This window comes from Ovis canadensis, chromosome 1 (genome assembly GCF_042477335.2).
Source record: "Ovis canadensis isolate MfBH-ARS-UI-01 breed Bighorn chromosome 1, ARS-UI_OviCan_v2, whole genome shotgun sequence".
NCBI lineage: Eukaryota > Metazoa > Chordata > Mammalia > Artiodactyla > Bovidae > Ovis > Ovis canadensis.
The window spans coordinates 272,748,651-272,764,996 of NC_091245.1; the positions used below are offsets into that span (position 1 = coordinate 272,748,651).

The 16,346-nt window shown below is 37.9% G+C and overlaps 1 protein-coding gene across 8 annotated transcripts in view; it reads left to right on the forward strand.

The window, feature by feature from the left end:
• DYRK1A (dual specificity tyrosine phosphorylation regulated kinase 1A) overlaps window positions 1–16,346 on the forward strand; it is a 146,389-nt gene that overhangs the window by 114,184 nt on the left and 15,859 nt on the right. For all 8 annotated transcript variants that reach the window (XM_069568229.1, XM_069568267.1, XM_069568218.1 and 5 more), the window contains 4 exons: window positions 724–871; window positions 4,900–5,186; window positions 7,706–7,852; window positions 9,577–9,717. In XM_069568229.1, coding sequence (XP_069424330.1) covers window positions 724–871; window positions 4,900–5,186; window positions 7,706–7,852; window positions 9,577–9,717 — 723 coding nt within the window. The remainder of the gene's footprint in view (window positions 1–723; window positions 872–4,899; window positions 5,187–7,705; window positions 7,853–9,576; window positions 9,718–16,346) is intronic.

The window sequence follows — 16,346 nt, forward strand, 5'->3', positions numbered from 1 at the left end:
CTCTGCAGAGATACAGTTTTTAAACTATGTATTTTCTAAGTTAAGTGTAAATTTGTAGGAGTGTGAAATTTATTTTAAATGAGTAAAATTTTAAACTGGAGGTGTGCATAGTGATTTGCACATGACTGTTCTGCTTCCTTAGCATTCATTCTCATTTTAAAACTGACCCCTAACTACGGCATTTTAAACTTATTTCCTGGTAATTTATCACTTTTTTTAAGCATAAACTAATTCTTCTGGTATATGTCTAAGTTTTTATCTATGAGAATATAATTTAAATTTAGAAAGTTATCTACATTTTTCAGATAACACCTTTTAAATATCTCACACATGGGCTTGGAATTTAAGCCAGCTTTTTTTTTTTTTTTTTCCTAGTTAAAAGAATAGTTTTAACGATGCTATTTAGTGAGAAGTTAAAAAAAAAAACCAAAGTACATGTCAAGATTTATAATTTACTTCTGAAGGAAGAAAATAGTCTAATTTTAAGAAAGTTGTCTGTTTTGTGGATGTTTAAAAATACTGTAAGGATGGGAAAGAAACCCATTTGAAAAATTGATTTAAAGTAATAAAGTAGTAAATAGATGCTACTGAATGGAAATGAGTAGGATCTCTCTTAGTCAGGAAGGTCAGAGAAAGAGTTAGATAAATGTATAGTTAAGGAAGGTGAACTGTAAGCTGTTGTTAAATTGTTCATTAATGAAATTTCTTTTTTTTCTTTTTTAGGTTGTAAAGGCATATGATCGTGTGGAACAGGAATGGGTTGCCATTAAAATAATAAAGAACAAGAAGGCTTTTCTGAATCAAGCCCAGATAGAAGTGCGACTTCTCGAGCTCATGAACAAGCATGACACTGAAATGAAATACTACATAGGTAAACAGGCGAACAGGCGCAGCGTGCTCCGCCTCAGACTGCCAATATGAGCTAATGATTGTTTTCATATGAAAACTGCTAATTTTATCTTAAAGTGATTGAATAAAGAATTCAGTTATTTCTGTTGGGAGGGCATCAATCTACATGTGTTACTTAATCTACCAGTAATGTTTTAGATCTTTAGGAATGTGCATTCCAGGTGTATGTAATGTGACAACAAATGAGAGTCACGGCTCTTGCTTTTCAACTTGGAAGAATCATTTGTTTGCTTTAATGATGCTTGTTTATCTAGAGAGTTCTCTGTTAGCTTTAATCATTCTAGTACAGCTCAGAAATTAGAAGTGAGCGATTATGTCGTTAATGGTTCAGTTCAGTTCAGTCGCTCAGTCGTGTCCGACTCTTTGAGACCCCATGAATCGCAGCACGCCAGACCTCCCTGTCCATCACCAACTCCCGGAGTTCACTCAGACTCAGAACCATCGAGTCAGTGATGCCATCCAGCCATCTCATCCTCTGTCGTCCCCTTCTCCTCCTGCCCTCAATCCCTCCCAGCATCAGAGTCTCTTCCAATGAGTCAGCTCTTTGCATGAGGTGGCCAAAGTACTGGAGTTTCAGCTTTAGCATCATTCCCTCCAAAGAAATCCCAGGGCTGATCTCCTTCAGAATGGACTGGTTGGATCTCCTTGCAGTCCAAGGGACTCTCAGGAGTCTTCTCCAACACCACAGTTCAAAAGCATCAATTCTTCAGCGCTCAGCCTTCTTCATAGTCCAACTCTCACATCCATATGTCTGGACTCAGGTGTCAGGCTCTTCTTGAGAAATAGTAGCTCACATTTCCTGAACTCCTACTGTGTTCCTTAACGCTTTTCAGTCCTGTACAGAAGGTATTAATAGTAGAATCCGTATATTACAGGTTGTTTGTACAAAGAGTAACATTCCCAAGGTTCCAGGGTTCTAGGAGTGAGAATCTTAATCTGCTTTGATCTAACTCCAGAGCTTATGTTTGTTTCCTTATCCTGTGGTGTTTCTTTTGAGTCTCGAAAGAAGAGACAGAAGAATTATGAAACTAGTAAGGTCTAGGGCCAACTGATACATGGGCAAAACACCTTCTAATTATACATTCTAAGAGAGAGGCTTTTCTTGCTGTTCAGTCATGTTCAGTTGCTGAGTCCTGTCTGACATTTTGTGACCTCATGGACTGTAGCACACCAGGCTCCTCTGTCCTCCACTGTCTCACAGAGTTTGCTCAATTTCTTGTCCTTTGAGTTGGTCATTTTCTGCTGCCTCCTTTTCCTTTTACCTTCAGTCCTTCCCAGCATCATGGTGTTTTCCAGTGAGTTGGCCCTTCATATCAGTTGTCCAAAGCATTTTAGCTTCAGCAACAGTCCTTTCAATGAATAGAGACTTTAGGACCAATTAATTACAGACTTTTAAAAACTTAGGTCAGAAATGCTAGCTTTACCTGATAAGCATGAGGTTAAGTTTTATTAGCAGACTTCTGTTTAAGAAATGAAGAGAGAGCATTATGTTTCTTTAGTCCTCCCAAAATAATGGAAACAAAATTGATGTGTAAAGGTGTATAGTTCAGATAGATTTCATTTATGGAACACCCTTCACTCCCTGTTGATATAATAAAATGAGCTTATACTATTTTTTTCTTCCTTATTGTCTTTGTAGATATCTGATACAACCCATAGTAATAACATTTGTGTTTAAAATCCTTTTTTCTCACATTCATTGCATGTTTGTTGTTCACACTCAAGTGTATTTAGTGTAAGGTGGGCACTTTCCCGTTCAAGGGGCTTAGGAGGCTAGGAAGGACATTCTAAGGATGCTTGACTTAATGGTCTTTGAACATAGCTCCCCTGTTCTTCCTCACTCTTGTGTGTTTTATTTTGAAGTCTTGCTTAAGTAGTAGAGAAAATGTCGATAGGATCACTATAATTACGTATTTCTGCTTTATTGAAAGAAAACACAAAATGTTAGCTACTTGGTTAACTTATAATAATTACTATTTTTGTTTTTAATACACTGACTCTAGTGATTGCAGGAGTCATTACAGATACTGTTTTGGATGAGTTTTTTTTTTTTTTTTTTTAAAGTTCTTATTTAGGAAGATGGTGAACTCATGTACAATGTCTCAAGAAACTGAGGTTCTGTACTAAAAACAAGCACGGAGAACTTTAAACACAGCCCTGTCAGTAGAGTTAATACATTAAATTTAAGGTGTCTGGGAGTTGTATTGCTCTCTTATGGTGTGAATAACTTTAATTTTGAAATGATTTGATCAGTTTACTCTGAGTTTTACAGTCTTAAGTCTTTGAACTTAAAAAAAGAAATAATCTACTTTTTTTTACCACATAGCATAATTTCTTATCTGGGTTATTTGCTACCTGCCATGGTCTAGTTAAAAAAGCATTCAGTTTAGGTTAAAAAAGCATTCAGTGTAGGTCTAAAACAGTCTTGCCAACCCTCCATTTTCCCCAAAGTTCAGTTTAAAAAGCTGAACGTACATACTTGTGTTTGAGCTTCCTTTGACAATGTCTTTAGTGCTCAGCACATTTATAGATATTCAGTAAGTGAATGATGAATCAGTAGAATTGAGTGGATTGATCTTCCATCAGAAGAACATTCTGATCATAGGTTCTTAGAGGGATTTTCATAGTCACATTTGAATTCTGACATCCGTTACCTTTTGCATCCCTTTAGTGGCTGCTGCTTAATTAGATCAAAACTGTTACTTGGCCCATGTCTCGGGGGTATCTTATGTGACATGGAGTTGTGTTCTTCATTTTAAACCTATGAACTCAGTGATTATGAGCGGATATTAGACATTCTTATGTACCTGTTGCTGAGCATTGAGTTGGGCTGTGGGCCCCTATAGAGCTGTGGCAGTAGTTAAGTTGTGTTATCCTGACTTGCAGTCATTTGTGTCAGGAATGATCTAAAAACAAGAAAGGCGAGCTACCACCAGGCCAGCACCGTGTATCCCTGTTCTCGGGGACCAGATACTGAGTAATGCCAAAGTTATTCCAGATGGAGCTTCAGAGAAACCTCTGTTTAAGTTATACTGAAAGGCCAGAATGGAGGTAACCTTGACAGATGGTGGTTTTATGTCATCTCAGCTGAGTTACAGGTGCTCAGTTTGGTAGATGTGAGAGCTGTCCTGCTGGAGGGCAGTGACTTCCTCTGGTGTGCAGTTAGCGTTAATACTTAGCAGCACAACTTTTTTCAAAGCGGTTTATTGACCATTAAGCCTTTTAAGAAGGTCAGTAATGATGCCAAGTAATGTATTCTATACTCTTTCCCCATTCGTAAGCCTACTCATAATTTCTTGTGATGGAGCTTTATTTTGAAATTTCCCCAAAGCTTCAATCTTGGATAAGAATCCTATGTACCAGTTTGTTGAACGTAATCAAATACATCGATTATGAACTCTTAGTACCTTACAATGTGATTTCAAAGCCTTTGCTGTATTTACCTAAAAGAAAAAAAAAAGTCTTCCTTTGACAATTGTTTTCAAAAATTATTGGTGAAATCTGAGGCTTAGCAGGGCAGATGTGTATATGTATCAAAGCCTTCCCAGAGAGAGCTGCCACACACAGCATTGTCACAGGCTGGGCATCCCAGCCGGTGGAGCTTAGATGAAGTCATGAGGTATAGGGGTCTCAGGAAGTCAAAAGTGTTTTCTCTTACATGTGAGGATAAAATTATTATTCAGAGTACTGTGTGTTAGTTTACAGACCTGTGTTTACAGACTTGTGTTTTCAGACCTGACTTAGGCATTTTGGTGGAACTTCTTACATTACATTGCTTATTGGCGGATTCAGCAGATGACCAGTTTTGATATTCTTAACTGCTGAAAGAATGTGCTTCTTACTGCAGAATTTTTGTCTCCCAATTTTAATTTGATAAACTTTGCATTTGACATTGACATTTTATAGAGTATTGTAGAATTCACGTATGTGTTATTCTCAATTTTTTTTTGGTATGTATAATTTAAAATGAAACTTTTTATTCTCTTTCAGTGCATTTAAAACGCCACTTTATGTTTCGAAACCATCTCTGTTTAGTTTTTGAAATGCTGTCCTACAACCTCTATGACTTGTTGAGGAACACCAATTTTCGAGGTGTCTCTTTGAACCTAACACGAAAGTTTGCACAACAGATGTGCACTGCACTGCTTTTCCTTGCGACTCCAGAACTTAGTATCATTCACTGTGACCTAAAACCTGAGAATATCCTTCTTTGTAACCCTAAACGCAGTGCAATCAAGATTGTTGACTTTGGCAGTTCTTGTCAGTTGGGGCAGAGGGTAAGTATATTTCAAAACTTGTGATTTAAAGTTAGAGTTAGGTAAAACAGTGTAAGTAGATATTGAAATCTTCCTAATCTGTATACAATTTGAAGGTAATTACACGGTTGTTATGTTTAAAATCTTGAATCACTTGTGTTGATACCTATTTTGGGAAATCCTTTTTTAAATGCAAACATTGATAGTAATACTTTGAATTAGAAGGTATTTGTTTTTCGGAGTTTATGTTAAATTATGCGTGTGCTAAAGGAGAAAACAGGATGGATATAAATTACGACATATGTCCAAGCTAATGGACATATTGGTTTGGTTTAGTCTCTAAGTCGTGTCCCGCTCTTGCAACCCCATGGACTGTAGCCTGCTAGGCTCCTCTGTCTATGGGATTCTCCAGGCAAGAATACTGGAGTGGGTTGCCATTTCCTCTCCAGGGATCTTCCCAACCCAGGGATCGAACCTGGGTCTCCTGCATTGCAGGTAGATTCTTTATCAACTGAGCTACGAGGGAAGCCCAGTGGGCATATTAGTTTGTGGTAAACAAATGTGTTTTTGAGTGCTAAAAGCAAACATGTCCATAGCAATAAGTAGATTTAGGGTTAGTTGATTTAGGAAAGCAAGTTTCCCTCTCTTCTTTCTAGCATTGTGAAACCTACTCTGTTTTGCACATGAAACAAAAGTTGTAGGTTGTTCTCTTTTTGAAACCAGCTAGGATCACTGTTTGATACTTTATTTAAAGTGTTCCTATTTACTTGTAGATATTGAAATTGCATTTCTTTTTTATTTTAAAGGTAAAAACATAACTGACTTTCAGATATTAGTGTTTAATATTGGGTTTCCATTTGTTTTCCCCAATTAGTGAAATTTCTGTCTTGTCCAACTTTATTCTAGCTTTTAAATAAGCTAGGTTAATTTAATCATGAAGGTTTATGGCCAGTTAATGGGATTGTCCTTTTGTTATTTCCTGCCAATAATGCTGCATTAAAATAATTTTTAAAATTGGAAGGAATGGGAAGCAAAGTTTGCAGTTTCAGTGCCTCTGAAAATCAAGAGATGCTTATAGTTGTTAATAAGAGATAGAGTATATTATAAATGGAAAGTATGTGCCTATATTGAGTCATTTGAATGGATTTTAAGACTTGCAGAATTTTTTCCTGTTTGAACCAAGTTGTATGTTCTGTGCTAATATCAAACACTATTGTCTCTCTCCCACCAGATGGAGACAACTATACCTTTAGCTCAGTGACTTTTTAATTATTGGGTTGGCCAAAAGTTTGTTCAGGTTTTCCATAAGATGCTTGGAAAAACCCAAGCGAAATTTTTGGCCAACCCAATATGTGAATGTGTCAGAATCCCATGGAAAATCATTTCCAAAATAGACATGTAGTGGCCCTCCTCCAGGTCTGCTGGCTCAGTGTCAGAAGGTGGCAGGGTACAGCCTTGCAGACAGCCCACTACTGCTCTGCAGATCGCCAGCTGGTTAGGTAGGTGACAGAATGCTTTCACAAGCTGGGAAGCACGAGTCTCAGTAGTAGCTTGTCTTTGGGGCTTCAGGGTGATCTTGGCTTCTGAAATCTTGGTAGTGAACCTCTTCTTCCTGGTCCCTTTCAGTTAGGCCTTTTTCACTTCAAGAAGGCCGTAAGGTTGGGTTGACCTCCTTGTGGGGTCGTGAGATGATTCTCTGAGGTTCGGCTGGAGTTTGGGGCAGGCCCCAGCAGCTTTCTGAGAAAGCATCTTTGTGCCACTGGCTGCCCGGTTTGAGTATTAAGTTAGGTAGTCTAGTTAGCAGGGTGTTGTTTGGTTTTCTCCCTTTTAAAATAAAGCTATCTTTGCTTTTGTGATACTTCTGGATACAAATTTTAAATGGCCAAGTGAAGATGAATTGATCTCTGAAGACATTCTCAGATTATTCCATTGCAAATAATCCATTTCAAAATTTTATTTTTCTAAGAAGTCTTAGGATGGATGGAGGAGGATGGGGTAAAGAAGTGATTAGTCCGAAATGACTCCCAATTGAATCTTTGCATGGCTGTGTTTCTAGGTTTATTTGTGAGTCTAGTACAATACAGATGTCTGAATTTTCAATTACATTGTACTGAGTTTGACTCTTAATGCTTCGAATTAACCTGAAGAAGTTTCATTCTTTAAGTTAATTTAAATATAATTTAACTGTTAAATTAATGGTAGCCATAGCAGCAAAGAGTAGTTAATAGGGAAATAAATTGTTCTCAATCATATTTTCTTCTAATAAGGCATTATTGTTTTAGGATATATCTTGAGTACTTGTTAGGACTGAACTAAATAAAGGGCTCGAATTTTTTGTATATGCACATTTTGCATTTCAGAGTCTTACACCACTCCCTTGAAGCATTTTTAGTTCTTTAAAACAATATCCATAGTCTAATGTTGAAATCAGTAAACATCACTGGTAACCCAGTTATTTTTCTTCTGTTTATGTTAGACTTGTGTTCTTCATACAGTATTGACTACAATTAAACAGAAACTATTATTGAAATATGTTTCAGATATACCAGTATATTCAGAGTCGCTTTTATCGGTCTCCAGAGGTGCTACTGGGAATGCCTTATGACCTTGCTATTGACATGTGGTCCCTCGGGTGTATTTTGGTTGAAATGCACACTGGAGAGCCTCTGTTCAGTGGAGCCAATGAGGTACATGATTTCTTTTTGTTTTTAATCTTTTACAGTCTAACCTGGAAGTTGTTTTTTAGGAAAATGTGTCATTTATCAACCTAAATCATTCAAGTGTTTGGTCAGTTTTAAACTTATTTTATCCATTTTAAATTATTTCAATTATATCATGGTGAGTTTAGAATTACGAGATGGGAAGTGAGATCTTTAAATCTACCAGTGAAGGGGAATAGCAAATTACATTAGAAAATGTTAAGTTTCTTGGTATGAATTTTACAGATTTTAAGTATAATAACAGAAAAAGATGATGGTGATGAAATGAGGAACCATCCTCAAAACACTGTAAATTTTGAGAGTATGATGTGAAATTAAAGTATTAATAAATGATGACCGATGGGATTGGTAGATATATTTGATCTGAATAATTTAGGGTAAATTAGGACTCTAGAATTTTGGAGCTGCAGGCTAAGCGTAATTCTTGTAGTCAACAGGTGTTCAGTCTGTGTTCTTAGAAGATCTTTGGAGGTCAGAGGCAGTGGTGGGAAGGCGAGGGCAAGGGAGAGGGGGTCTAAGCTCCGTACAGTTGGAGGAACGGCTTTCCTTGTCTTTAAAACTGTTTGTGGAGTTTTTTTGTTTTTAAAGAAAATTTAACCATTGCAGATTATGATCAGTCCATTCATTTATGCATGAGAAAAGAAAGGCTAATGAAATTTCATGACATGTCAGTCAAGTAGTGTCAGAAACCTGTCCCTTCCTCCTTCCTGCTAGTTCATTTCACTCTCGCCAGCGAGCTGCTCTTTGGCAGTAATTGCTGTGGTGTGTATTTGTTTTTCTTTGAATAATAAATAATATAAAGGTAATAGTACCTTTTTCATGAACTTAAACACCGTTAAGATCGCCTGAGAAACTTCACCTCACGCATGGTGAAGCCAGAGCCCTTTGAGTAGCTGGGAAACGCCTCCCTCCCTCCACCTCCCGTCCTCTTGCCACCTGTCCCTCTGTCCGTCTGCCTGCCCAGTCCCCCCGGCACGCAGCCCTCTCTCAGGTCCCTGGGAGATAGCAGCCAGAGGGCCCGCGCACTCGTGCCAGGGGCTTTCTCTCGAGTGACCTGCTTGTGGCGCTTCCGTGGCACCCTGTTTTATGTTGCAGTGCCCCCCTCACTCATGCCCTTTTCATTTTCTCCCTGTTCTTAGTCAGTACCCAGTAGATCTTACTGTTTTGTTTGTTTCCTGATGATCTCTCCCTCTGTAATATAAAGTTTGGGGCAGAGATTTTTGTCTGTTTTGTTTACTGCTGTGTTCCAGTGGATGTGATTTCTAGCATACAGTAGACACTCAGGTGTTGGAGGGAATGAATCTGCACCTTAGAAAGATACTCTTGTTAGGTCCACACTTTACTAAGCCTTTCATTTTTTGTTTTGTTGTTTTTTTAACTCTCCCAAACTTAAACTTCGCAGTCCCCTCCAGTCATTCCTTCCTTTCCGTTGTATCCATGACCACCTGCCATCCCATAGATGAGTGTCTGTCTTTGCTGAATCGTGTGCCCTCCCCTCTGTGGAATGTGGGGCCTTGGGAGGTAGGGGCGTTACCTCTTTCCTTCATTATTGTGTATTTACTGCCCGAGGGAGTGCCTGACACACGGGAGAGACTCTCTTTATTTGTAATTTGTGAATGGATGAGCAGATACAGGATGTTTTACAGTAGAAATTATAGGGTTTTTTTTTTTTGCTTTTGTTTTTAATACAGGTAGATCAGATGAATAAAATAGTGGAAGTTCTGGGTATTCCGCCTGCTCATATTCTTGACCAAGCACCAAAAGCAAGAAAGTTCTTTGAGAAGTTGCCAGATGGCACTTGGAACTTAAAGAAGACCAAAGACGGAAAACGGGTAAAATAAGGAAATAATGTTTTTGAGCCTTTGTTACTTCACTGAGTTGTCTTTATAATGCATTTTTGTATTTATTTGAAAACAGTGTTACTGAAGTCTGCTGTTAACAGTAATTCTGTTCATGACTCGGGTATAGATTTTCTTCCCAAGTTGGTTTTAGCTTGACCTAAGCTACCTGTATGACCTGAACACTGTTTGGTTAATGCTCAGTATTCTCTTTAAGTCTTCATTTGGAAACTGTCTGCCTGTCTTTTGAGGCCACTGATAAATCACCACGCCTCGTTTCCACAGTAGAATCAGTCGGTTTGACCTTTGTTTCCCATAGTTCGGGTCTACACTGGAGTCACAGCTAAGGTGACTGCAGCTGGGACAGTGGAAGTCATAACTGCAGGAATGGCCTTCTTTGTAGTTCAGATGAGAGCACAGGATTTCTGACGTGAGCAGTTTGTGACAAGAATCTGAACTGACTGGATGGTCCTTTGATAGATTTCAGTTTCCTAGCTTGGATAATGGGGATTTCACATCTCCAGAATCTTTCAAAGTGAGGGTTTTAATGCGTTAGATATGTTTTAGTAATTTTCTCTTTTCTGAGAACTTTTCAGGCATCTCAGCCATGTCAGTTTAATAAATGACATTTAATAAATCATTTAATAGAATAAATGATGACAATTTTGCATCTTGATTTACATCTTTGTTTTATGTATCTGAAAATAATCATGTTTTGCCGTCTAGTTTGTTTCTAGTACTAGATGAATATAAAAAATATGTGATTGTGTGTGATACAGACACCAGATACTTGATGATTGTAGTTCTGCGTTTTAACTCTTAAGAAATTTTATTTTTGCTGCAGTTGTTGTTTTGCCCTTGCATTTTAGCGATACTGCCACCAGGTGTCATTTCCAGTGAACTGAAGGTGATGCTTATTTGCTGTAATTCACCTTCAGCTCTGGAGTCTTAACTTCTAATATCAAGTATTTCTTAATAAGAATATATATATGTAAAACTGTATCTTTCACAACTGATTTGTAACTTACTGCATTCTGCCTTGTTCTCCAAAGTTTGAGGCAGTGCAGTATCTAGCAGCTAAGTTATGCCTACTCCCCATAAGGAAGGGATCGAAAATACCAAGCAGACATCCTGGGTCCTTCTGCCTCTGTCCACGTGCCTTTGTCAGTCATGGCCCCCTTTCCCAGGGAAGTCCTTAGCTTCACCAGCATTCAGAGTAGCTCTTGCAGTGGATTTTTAATTAGCATGGAGTATGTGATGCCTGCTTTACGTTTTTCTTTCTGAACATACTGCTGCTGCTTTTTCCATTTTCTTTTTCTAAATGAAAAATTTATTCATTTCCTCAATCTCTGCCTTATAAAACCACAGTTAAGTCACAATGGACTGTAACCTATCATTTTCCCAATGTTTAGCTATAATTATTATTATTTTAAATTATTTGAGGGGAGCATTCCACTCAGAAGAGTAGATTATTTTTTCCCTTAAAATTGAAAGTATCTTGACCTACGTTTAATATACATTAATTAACTGTAGATTTCATGAGATTTTCCTAAGCTGCAATTAAGCAACTGACTTAAACTTAATTTTTAGAAATGTAAAATAATTACTCCTTTTTAAACAGAAACAAATTTCCAGCAACAACAAAAAATCAAATCCGTAACCAAATGGTTACATTATGAAGATGCACTAGGGATTTTAACCATGAATATGAAGAAATGTGCATGTACTATCTTTCAGTATGCTTGCTCAGCTTATTTCCTTAGTGATTTAATTTTTACTTTTAAGTTCTCATTTTATGTTTCAAGAGCCTGTTTCAGCTTCCTAGTAATGAGATCCATACCTACTGGCTATTTTTTTTCCTTTGGTGGGAGAGGGTAAAGAATTAAATTATAAATGATGCTTTTTTGTTGAAGTATAGTTTATGTACAAGATGGGTATTTTAAGTTTTCACTTTGTTGTGTTTTAATTTTTATTTACAACAGTGTACCTACTGCCTAAAACATGGTGTAGCCTAAGTCCTCCCATCACCTCTAGTGCCCTTTTCTGCCATCCACTCTCAGTTTCTGATTTCTGTCATCCCAGGTTAGTTTTGACTATTCATAGGCAAAATTCATAGAAGTGGAATCCTGAGGTATTCATTATTTTGTTTCTTTCACGTAACAGACATTATTTTTGGAGATTCGTCCATAGTGTGTCTCAGAAGTTACTCCGTTTTACTGCTTCACAGTCTTTTGTTGAATGGAAATGCCATGACTGATCTGTGTTTACCTGTCACTGGATGTTGAGCTTGCTTCTAGTTTAGGACTGTTTCAGTAAGGCTACTGGGGACATTTTGATCAATTTCTGTACACATAAGTTTTTGGGTTTTCTGGGGTCACGACTTAGAATTGCCAGATCATAGGGTGTCTGGTGTGTTTTCTTTCTTAAGAAATTACCAGTTTCCCAAGGTTCTATCATTTTATATTCCCACAAGATTATCAGAGATCCAATTGCATGACATCCTCGCCATTTCATGTGGTTGGTTCTTTTGAGTTTAGCCATTCTAATGAGTATGTAGTAGTTTTCATTTGATTTCTTCATGATTGAGGATATTGACCTGGCCAGCTTTTTATGTGCTCAGTAGCCATTTATGTATCTTCTTTTGTGACCATCTTTGTAGTCTTGCCCCTTTGTTATTGGGATGTTTAATTATTGGGCTGTAGGAGTTTTTTTTTAATGTAATGGATATAAGTCCTTTGTCACCTGTATGCCAGTATTTATTCCCCAACTGTGGCTTGTCTACTTCTTTTCTTAGTAGCAGTTTTTAATAAACAAAAATTTAATTTTTTATGGACAGTATTTTTTTTAATTCTAAGAAATCTTTACCTCCCTCAAGTTTGTGAAGATACTCTCCTGTAAAAGTTTTAAATTGAAATGTATATAGTTGATTTACAGTATTGTGTTAGTTTCAGGTGTACAGCGCCAGGATTCAGTTAAATATAAATAAACGTATTATTTTCCCTTATGAGTTATTACAAAACTGAGCATAGTACCATGTGCTATTCAGTAGGTCCTTGTTGGTTATCTATTTTATATCTAGTGGTGTGTATATTTTATTCCTAATTTAGCCCTCCCACATCCATTTTCCCTTTGGTAACCATAAATTTGTTTTCTGTGTCTGTGGGTCTGTTTCTGTTTTGAAAAGAAGTTCATTTGTATCTTTTTTAGATTTCACATATGAGTAATCTATTTGTCCTTGTCTGACTTAACCTCACTTAGCATGGTCATCTCTAGGTCCAGCCGTGTTGCTGCAAATGGCATTATTTCGTTCTTACATCACTGAGTGATATTTCTCTGTATGTGTGTGGAATAACACCACCGCATCTTTATCTAGTCATTTGTTGGTGGACATTCAGGTTGCTTCCGTGTCTGGGCTATTGCAAATAGTTCTGCAGTGAACACTGGGGTGCATGCATCTTTTTCAATTGCTTTTTTCTGGATCTATGCCTAGGAGTGGGATTGCAGTTTGATGTGGTAGCTCTGTGTTTAGTTTCTTAAGGAACCTCTTGTGCTTTTCCCTATAGTGGCTGCACCAGGCTACAGTCCCACTAACTCTGAGGGCGGATTCTCTTTTCTCCTCTCCGGTATTTGTTATGTATAGACTTTTCCGTGATGACCGTTGTGACCAGTGGGAGGTGGTACTTTTTCAGAGTTTTGATTTGCATTTCTCTTAAGAATTAAAGTGACGTTGAACACCTTTTCATGTGCTTGTTGCTCTTTTCTTGGGGAATCATACTTTATGTGTGTCTGTATATTTATTTTATCTGTAACTGGGAGAAGTGTTCATCTTTCATGATGATATAGGATTTGTCTTAATCTTCTTTTAGGTTTTTTTTTTTCTTTTAGTTTTCTGTATTTTGAAGCTCTCTTAATAGGTGTACCCATTTAGTATTGTCGGAACTTGGTGATAAATTCAGTCTTTCATCACCATGAAATACTCCTTTTTGTCGTTAATATTTTCTTGTGTTTACTTCGTTTGGTATTATTCAAGCTATGCCAATTTTCTAATTCTTATTACTTTCATAGTATTTTTTCTAAATCCTTTCAGTGTAAACCTGTTCATACTTCTGTATGTAAAATGACTTTCATATGCAGAATGTAGTTGAGTTACGCTTTTAATCCAGTCGGATAGTATCTTTCTTTTACAATTATTTGGTCCCTAATTATTCAGAGGATGGGGTTTTAGACTTTTGCCATATGTGTGTTTCTGCTTGTTTTATTTCTTCTTCGTTTCCTACTCGTCCTTTCCTGCCTTCTTTGGAGTTAAGTCCTCTTGGTGTTTTATTTCATCTTTCTTACTGGTTTTATAGCTATTCCTCTTTGTGTAATTGCTAGTGTTGCTCTTACTGTATGCCACTTTAACTTACCAGTGGACCTTAACAAAATGTTACATGACTCGATAAGCTGTGTGATAGCCATGTGCTTTCTATCTAATCCTTCCATTTTTTTGTCATCCTCTGTCACTCATGCGTGTATTACGTACCTCACAACACAACTGCCTAAATTACCAGTAACATTAAGAAGAGATGTTAAAACACATAGAAGGTAAAGATAGTAACAAGCTCTTTTCAGGAGTTCCTTGGCAGTCCAGTGGTTAGGACTTCAAGCTTTCACTGCCATGGCCCCAGGTTCAGCGCCTTGTCAGGGAACTGTAAGATTCTGCAAGCCACGCGTCGTGGGCCAGGACCCCTCCCCTCCATCCCCGCCTCACCCCCCCCCCCCACACGTTCTTTTTACCCATAGAGTTAATTTCTTGTTGTTGGTTCCTAAGTTCTATCTGGTTATTACGTTCCTTCAGCCTGAAGAACTTCCTTTAACTTTATTTTGTAGTCAGTAACTTACACTGATGAATTCTTTTTAGCAGTTGTTTATCTGAAAATACCTGTATTCACCTTTATTTTTGGAAAGATATTTTTCATGGCTATGGAAGTTTCAGTGGATGTAGAATTTTAGATTTACATTTCAGCTAAAGAAAATGATGTTATGATATTGTTTTCTGTATTTCTGAGAAGTCATTGATTTTTCTAAGCTTTGTTTGTTTGTTTTCTTTTTCTATTCCCTCCCCCACTCCCACCCCCCACCTTTTTAGGTACTACTCCTTCTGTAGGGCAGGAACTATTACTGTTCATCTTAATCTGTGCGTTCTTTAAAATATTTCTCCCTTTTCCCCCTGGCCAATGTTGATGCCTTTTTTTTTTTTTTTTTTAAATATGTTTGATTTTTTCAGCAGGTTGGCTGTTCGGTTCTTGTGCATAGTTTTCTCTGTGTTTATTTTTCATGGAGTGTGCTGAATTTGTTAGATCTGTGGGGTTGATATCTTTCATCAAAATCCTCAGACATTATCCTTTAAAATATTTGTTCTGTTTCACTTTCTCTTCTCCAGATAATTATCCACTTAAATATACGTTACGGTGCTTAATACCGCCTCAGAGCTCTCTAGTGTGTTCATCTTGCTTTCTTCTCATGTGTTAGATTGGATCGTTTCTTTGTCTCCTTGTTTGCTTATTGTTTTCCTTCTGTTGAGCCCAGTCTGCTGTTGAGATCATTGAAAGAATTCTTCATTTATGATACTGCGTTTTTTAGTTCTAGTGTTTTCACATTTTAATTTAGCTTTAAAAATTAGTTTTAATTACCCACCCTCCCCAGTCTATTCACACATGTTGTCTAGCTTTTGAACTAAGCAACTGACTTAAGAAATTATAGTTATTTTTAAAATAACCTATCTGCCAGTTTCAACAATTGGGTTATTTTATATATGTGGATTTTCTACAATTTTTTTTTCCACTTAATATGGACTTGTTTGGGGGGTTTGTTTCTTGTATCTGTAATTTTTTGAATGTATGCTGGACTTCCTGCGTTTAAGAACAGTTGAGATAGAAGTAAACCCTGTTTTCTTGTGAAATGAGACCTGACTCCCACTATCTACTAGTGTGATGAGACTAGTTGGCTTCATTTGGTGGTGCAGCTGAGTCTGGGCTCTGTCTTGTTTGCTTAACTTAGATTCTGTACCCCACTGTCTTCATGGGTTTTACGCAGTGTGTGGAGGCTGGGGAGATCTGTTATATGTTAGGCCCAGCCAGTAGCCCTCTTCTAATGTTCTGTGCCTCAGGGTGGTCTGTGTTCACACTGCTGCTCTGGCTCCAGCTTCACAACCCTGGGGTCCTCCCTGGGTCGTCGGCCTGTCCCACCCTTGTGCCCAGCTGCTCATAGCTGTCAGAAGTTGGTTTGGAGTTGGGCTGAACTCTCCCTCCTCACATCCGTGGCTTTTGTTCCTTCTCCCACTGTAGTCTCTTCTCCCAGGAAAGGCTTTTCATTTTCCAGAATTTAGTTAGCGGTGGTTTCTTTAGTCCTCTGCTTGCTGATAGGTTTCTTTTCTAATTAGTGAGTTTGGCTGCCTCAGGTCTCAGTGGCAGCCCGTGGGGTCTTTGCTGCCTCGTGGGGGATCTTGCATTGCCTGCGCAAGCTCCTGAGCGTCAGGACAGCAGCGGTGTTGCATGGGCTCTGCTGCTCTGTGGCACGTGGCCTCTCAGTTCCCTGACCAGGCCCAGAACCTGCCTTTCCTATGCTACGAGGCGGGTTCTTAA